The sequence below is a fragment of the Budorcas taxicolor genome, chromosome 18 (assembly GCF_023091745.1).
Source record: "Budorcas taxicolor isolate Tak-1 chromosome 18, Takin1.1, whole genome shotgun sequence".
Classification (NCBI taxonomy): domain Eukaryota; kingdom Metazoa; phylum Chordata; class Mammalia; order Artiodactyla; family Bovidae; genus Budorcas; species Budorcas taxicolor.
Window position 1 is genome coordinate 50453930 of NC_068927.1, and position 7237 is coordinate 50461166.

The 7237-nt window shown below is 50.0% G+C and overlaps 1 protein-coding gene across 1 annotated transcript; it reads left to right on the forward strand.

The window, feature by feature from the left end:
• The first annotated feature begins 3246 nt into the window (after positions 1-3246).
• On the forward strand, positions 3247-6264 carry SELENOV (selenoprotein V). Its single transcript, XM_052656705.1, has 6 exons — positions 3247-3544; positions 3635-4214; positions 5672-5696; positions 5828-5881; positions 5994-6068; positions 6164-6264. Exons 1-6 carry the CDS (start codon positions 3247-3249, stop codon positions 6251-6253), a joined length of 1122 nt encoding a protein of 373 aa, XP_052512665.1. The 3' UTR covers positions 6254-6264.
• Positions 6265-7237: the final 973 nt, after the last annotated feature.

Below are 7237 nucleotides of genomic sequence, written 5' to 3' on the forward strand. Positions count from 1 at the left end.
CCTCTTTCACGTTTCACCATATTGAATTTCTGTGTTATGAGGATAATCTGTACCATTAAGGAATATGGACATTGAGGGACTTCCTGGTGATCCAGTGGTTAAGATTCCATGCATCCAATGCATGAGGCTCAGGTTTGATTCCTGGTGGGGAGCTAGGATCCCACATTCCACACGAAACAGCCAAAAAGTAAAAATTAAAGAAAAAAAAAAAGGCGGGGCGGGGGGGGGAATATGGACATGGAAGCAAAAGCCTATCATCAAATAATGTTTAAATTGAGATTAAAGACAGACATCAACACCAGCCCCATTATTCCTTCAAAGACAAATTGCTTTTCAGAGCCCAAGTCTTTGCTGCCTTGAACAAATTATGCCATCTGCCCAGAGTGCAGAACTCAGTTTAAAGGCAAAGATGGAAAGTTGTTACCCTCATCATGTGTTTTTGATCAACGACTGCGTAAAATCTGAAAGCGGGCAGCTGAATCCCATGGGCTCTCTCTTTGATGTAGTTCCTTGTGTTAAGGATGCCTTACCTGTCTCAGAATCTTGGCACCATTGCGGTACACATCTCTGAGTCATCACAGGAACAGTGATGGATTATCAAAGAGCGATGGCCAGAGTTCTGATTCACCACCATAAGGGAAGAGTTCCACACCCAAGTCAGCAGACCCTTTAAAACACAGGATTTGTTCCATGGCTTTTCCTCACAGGCTGCTGTAGGCTTAGCCTAAGCTAGCAGCTTCTGGGGCAAGGAAGACCATCTTGGATGATCAGTGCTTACAGGGAAGATAAAGTTATTCTGGTACAAATCCTTCACTTTAAAGGTGAAAGGAGGGAGAGCTCCAGAGGACTCAGGTATAAGGTTTTCCACACCAAGGAGAAACTGGTCCTTTTTTTCTCTCTTGGCAGAGCTTTAAATCTTTCAGGTGTACACTTACTGCATTTAGCACAATGGTAATAGGAAATAAAGTAACCTAAATGACCACTCCAAAAGGAAAAAAAAAGCAAAAACAAAGACAATTCCCCACCACCTCACCTAGCCAGAGACTTTCCTGGTAGTCCAGTGGTTAAGAATCTGCCTTGGAATACAGGAGTTCAATCCCTAGTGGGAACTAAGATCCAATAAAGCCTGTGCACCGCAAGCTTACTGAGCCTGTGTGCCACAACTAGAGTTCATGGGCCACAAGGAAAGATCCAGCATGCCGCAACTAAGAGCCGATGCAGCCCAAACAAACAAAACCCAAAGCTTGCAAACACAGAAATCCGACTGCTGTGGTTCAGATCTTGGTTCTGCCACTTATTCAAACAAGTCACTTTACCTCTCTCTCCTGTAAAATGAGACTAGTAATAGAATCTGCTTCAGAAGTTTGTGAGTAGTGAGTTAATAACTACAAGCATTTTATAACAGAGGCTGGCATATGATAGCTGCTCAGTAAATGTTAGTTCTCAATATTATGCTATAAGAGGAAAGCCTACTTCAAGTTCATTTCACAGAGGAGCAAACTAAAGCCCAAAGATGTGGAAGAGGCTTACCCAGCATCACACAGAAAGTTCAGTCTTTCTTGATCCTCCTGGTTTTGGGAACCCAGGCCCAAAAATTAGCACAGGAAGGACTCTCAGAGGTTGAGAAGCACTGTAGGCTTCTGCTTGAAACCCTTGCATGAATCTGAATAAGGTCTGTACCTGATCTAATAGTATTGGACTAGTTGGTTTTGATAACGTACTATGGTTACTTAAGATGTTGTTATTGAGGAAAGCTGAGTGACAGTTACATTGGGATTCTCTGTACTATTTTCCCAACTTCTGGGAAGTGTTACAACTGTTGCAGGGGCTTCCCTGGTGGCTCAGTGGTAAAGAATCCACCACTTGCCAGTGCAGGAGACACGGGTTCAACCCGTGGTCTGGGAAGATCCTACATGCTATGGAGCAACTAAACCCGTGTGCCACAACTTCTGAGCCCATACTCTAGAGCCAGGGAACCGCAATTACTGAAGCCTCTGCACATCCTAGAGCCCAGTGCTCCTTAACAAGAGAAGTCACTGCAGTGAGAAGCCTGAGCACCACAATTAGAGAATAGTCCCTGTTCACTGCAACTAGAGAAAAGCCTGAGCAACAACAAAGACCCAGCACAGTCAAGAATGAATGAATGAATGAAGTCGCTCAGTCGTGTCCGACTTTGCGACCCCATGGACTGTAGCCTACTAGGCTCCTCTGTCCATGGAATTTTCCAGGCAGTAGTACTGGAGTGGATTGCCATTTCCTTCTCCAGCGGATCTTCCCAACTCAAGGATCGAACCTGGGTCTCCCGCATTGTAGACAGATGCTTTACCATCTGAGCCACCAGGGAAGTAAATAAATAAAATTATATTTAAAAAGCTGTTTCAAAATAAAGACATTTATTGAGTGCCTACTGTGTGCCAGGCCTTATTGTAGGAGCTGGGGATTCAGCAGTGAGCCAGACAAGTTCCCACCATGGAAGAGCTCACAGTGTGATAGAGTCCTGTATCCAGGATTCTGTGTCCAGACCCTGGAGTCTGATAGCTGTGGTTTGAATCCTGGTTCTGCCGCGTTCCAGCTATGGACATGTGTATAGCATTTAGTGCTATGTGAATGTAAGATCTGTTGTTATTCTTCTCCAGGTCACCCTCATTCTGACCTCACTGGAATGTCGTTTGGGTATATCTCCCCTGGGCTTTGCAGGTGGCTCAGTGGTAAAGTATCCACCTGCCAGTGCAAGAGACACAGGCTCCATTCCTGGGTCAGGAAGAACCCCTGGAAGAGGAAATGGCAACTCACTCCAGTATTCTTGCCTGGAGACTCCCATGGACAGAGGAGCCTGGCGGGCTACAGTCCCTGGGATCGCAGAGTCGGACTCACGCATATCTCCCCTACTGTACAGGGAGCCTAATCTCCGGACCCGGTCTCCTGACTGCTGTGTCTGAAGAGTCACCCAGCTCAGGAGGGTGCACATTGCAGGCACTCGATAAACAAATAGTGAATGCCTGAACATTAAGGGCATTGGCAACTGGAGGTAGGGATTAGTGGTATGGGAGTTATCAGGTGAGATCCAGAGGTCCCTGCTCCATCCCCAGCTCTGGGCGGTAGAATCCGCGCGCCCAATGGAACCCCGCGCAACAGGGCCCCATTGTGGTCGCTAGAATCCAGTGCGGAAGAGACTCTTCCCGCCCCAAGGCAGGAGGGTAGGGAGGGATCGCCACCCCGACTACCTGGGGTGCGCCGTGGGACCCCATGAACAACCAGCCGCGGACCCCAGCCCCTACCCCGGCCCAGGCCTCGACTCCAGTCCGGGGTTCGACTCAGCGCAGGACCTCCATTCAGGTTCGGACTCCGACTGCGAGCCCGAACTCGGGCCCGACCCGGATCACGACTCTGGTCCGGACGCCGGCTCTCATCCAGACCCTGACCCCCATCCGGACCCCAACTCCGGTCCGGACCCCAACTCCGGTCCCGCCCTCAACTCCGGTCCGGACCCGAACTTCGGTCCGAACCCCAACTCCGATCCCGCCCTCAACTCCGTTCCGGACCCCAACTCCATTCCGGACCCCAACTCCGGTCCGGCCCCCAACTCCGGTCCCGCCCTCGACTCCGGTCCGGCCCCCAACTCCGGTCCCGCCCTCAACTCCGGTCCCGCTCTCGACTCCGGTCCGGCCCCCGACTCCCGTCCGCCCCCCGACTCCCGTCCGGCCTCCGACTCCTGTCCGGGTCCCGACACCGATCGGGACCCCGACACTGATCCGGTCCCCGACTCCGGTCCAGATCCCAATTCCGGACCCGATCCCAACCCCGATCCCATCTCGGGTCCTGATTCCTGCCTTGGAATCCCTCCCTGACTCGTCTCTGCCTTCGGGCCCGCCCCTGGAACTTGAACCCACGCTCACTGTGTCACCTGCCAAGAATCTTGAGCCAAGCCCGAGGGTGAAGCAAGTTTCATCAGCCGCCAGTGGATTTCCTCCCATCCAAGAGCCCCTTCCTGCTCTTACTCCATTGGCCACCGATTTGCGGTCCCCATCCCGCGGGTCCCCTCTGAGGACAGACCCATCGACCACCAAGTTGATAGCTTCTTCTTCTGGACATGTCCCAGGGACGCCCATCCTAGGGGCCATCCAGGCCATCTTACCGGTTCCTGCCACCGCATTAGCCTCCATCAGTGGGAACCTCAAAGCGGAAAACAAGATCATGGTTCGAGTGGTTTACTGGTAAAGAGCTGTCCCTGGCCACACCTGCTTCCGCCTCTGGGCCTGCCATTCTCTTTGGGACCAGAAAGCTCTGGGTTCATTCATTCACTCTCCTGCCCCTGTGGGCCAGGTCTTCAGAAGACAGAGGGCTGAGCCAAGCCATGTGTTCCTGGGGTGGGGGCGGGAGATGGGGGCAGGAAGAGGGAAGAGGAGGAATGGGAGAACTTCAGAGGCTGAGGACTTGGAAACAGCCTTTCTTGGGAGGTGGGTCTTAGGCTGCAACGTCTCAGTGATGAGGCTACCAAGTGGGGTGGGGAGGGTCAGATACAAGTAGGGGGATCTGGGTAGCAAGGGAAAGGGGGCCCACCGAATACAAAGGCCAGAGGGGTCCACATTTGTGATCCCAGAGTGGAATCTTTGTGTCAATGACAAGAGTAAACAGCAGTGACCTTCCTTGACTTCCTTGAGACCCAGGACTGAACGTGGCTGGGGGTGAGGCTTTGTCTTCCCCTCCAGTGCCCCCCAACCCCTCCTGCCCCGCCCCCGTGCAATGGTTTCTCTCTAGCTCTCTCTCCAACTCACTGCCTGTTTCTCTTTCCGCTTGTGATGTGTAGCTCTTTCTCCTCTCTTTCCCCCTTTCCTCCTCTTTCTCTGCCTATGTCCTCCTTTTTCTTCTTCCTTTTTTGGTCAAACCTGTGCTGCACGCAAAGCTTCCCTGACCAAGGATCAAAGATCAAACCCGTGCACCCCTCAGTGGAAGTGTGAAATTTTAACCGCTGGACCACCAGGGAATTCTCCATCTTCTTTCTCTTTCTCTGACTCCATGGATTCATTCATTATTTTATTCACTGAACAACCATTTATTCAGCACCTACCATGTGCTGACCCTACTCTCAGCATCAGAGACACAGTAGTGAATAAGACAAAGATGGCTGTGGCACTGACATTCTGATGTGGAGGGGCAGAAATGGGCAATAAACACAGCACATGGCAAGTTATCTAGTATCTTAGAAGGTGACCAGTGCTATGGACAAAAGGCATCTTGTGGGGGTGGGTGGGTGTCACAGGTTAGCTGGAGTATCCACAAGGAGGCAATACTCGACCAAAAATCTGAAAGAGGGGCGAGAAGGAGCCTTTGAGCTACCAGGGAAAGAGTATTCTGCAGAGAGACCAGCCAGGTCAAAGATCCTGAGGCAAGGCAGCCCTGGAGTTTTGAAAGAAGGGCTAGGAGGTCCCTGTGGTTGGAGCCAGAGGGACAGAGGGAAGAGATGGAGCAGAGAGGTGATGGGGTGGATCCTGTCGGGACTTGTGGACCATGGGGAGGACTCTGTTATTTTTGTGTTCAGATGCTTCTGAGCAGGGGAGGGACGAGATCTGACTTAGCTCTTCACAGTGTCCCTCTGGACTTCAGGAGATTCTAATGATGTATCTTCCTTCCACCTCTCTCTGCCTCCCTCCTCTCTGTCCTCGGCCTCCAGTGGCCTCTGAAGCTACAGCCTGCGGGTAAGTAGTTTTGGCTTTGGAGGTGGGGGGAGTTTGAGCCACGATGTCTGGAAGGGGTTCCTGTTTTCCCTCTTCTCAAGACCTATGACCTTGTGATCCCATAACCGCATAATCCCATCTCCTCCCCACAGTACATCCTACTGAGAAAGAGTCTGGAGCAGCAATTTCCAAACTCTCTAATCTTCGTGAGTGTGCTGGTGGCTTGGGAGAGTGGGGGACAATCAGGGCTCCAAGACTCCCCAAGGGACTTGGAGGGGAGTTCTTTGCCTCCACTAACCGCCACCATTCCCTCCCCAGGAGGAAGAAATATCTGCCCAGGCTACAGGGGAGTTTGAAGTGTTTGTGGATGGGAAACTGATACATTCAAAGAAGGTGATTCTGAGCAAGGTTCCTGGACAGGGAGGGAGGCTGGAGCTCCCACGGGGTGAGAGACCTACAAGTCTGTGCTCTTTCCCGTCTGTGCCCAGAATGGTGATGGCTTTGTGGATGAGGCCAAGCTACAGACAATTGTGAACCTGCTCAATGAGGAGTTCAAGAAAAGTGTAGCAGGCAACTAGTGGGCTGGAGGTGAGGTGAGGGCAGTGAGGTGGGAGGGGTGGAGGTTGGACCATGGGTGGGCGGGCAGGCAGAAGGCAGGGCCCTGCCTTGGAGTCAAAGACACCTTAGCCCCAATCCTAGCTCAACCAGTCCTCACTGTTGCAATCAGGTTAAGTTATCTATATCCTTTTCTGAGCCTCAGTTTCCTCATCTGTACAATGGGGTTGTTAATTCCATAAAATGCATCTTATAAGGTAATAAATAGTGCACGGCTCAGAGTATGTTAGAGTATGCTCAGCGTATGTCAACTATACAGTTTTTTTTTCAAATAACTTTTTTTTTAAAAACTTTTAGTTGTAAAGCTGTGCTGTGGCAGTATGTGACAATAACAGCATGTGTCTTTTCACCTTAATGGAGTTAATGAAAATAATACATTAAAAATTCAGTTATTAGTCCCACTAGCCACATTTCAAATGTTCACAGCCACATGTGGCAGCTGTATTGGACAGTGCAGATACAGAACATGGACTCAATAATTGCAGAAAGTCCTATTGCTAACGTTGTCTTAATGTTTTAAAGCATAGACACGACCATTTATTTTCCACCAATACTGGATTTTTAAAACCACTCACTACGTAGATATTTGTAAGCTGCTACTGATTTAATACTTTGCCTATTGTGTATCTACTTTACAATTATTTCCAACTTTACTGAAGTGTAAGTGATGCATAAGAAACAGTACATGTTTAAAGCACACAAGTTGTTGAGTTTTGATATACTCGTCATAAGTATACCATAAATCCCAGCGAAGATTCCCATTGGCATGGATTAAGTTACACATCCGTCTCTGAATGAATCACTCAGGGCCAAAGGAACGTCACTACACTGCTATCATTGGCCCGTCTTGAGTCACGTGTCTTTAACCCCACTGGATTTCATTTTAGTCAAGTATTTCCTGAGTACCTACCTATAAGGTATGGTTCTAGGTCCTGGAGATGATACAG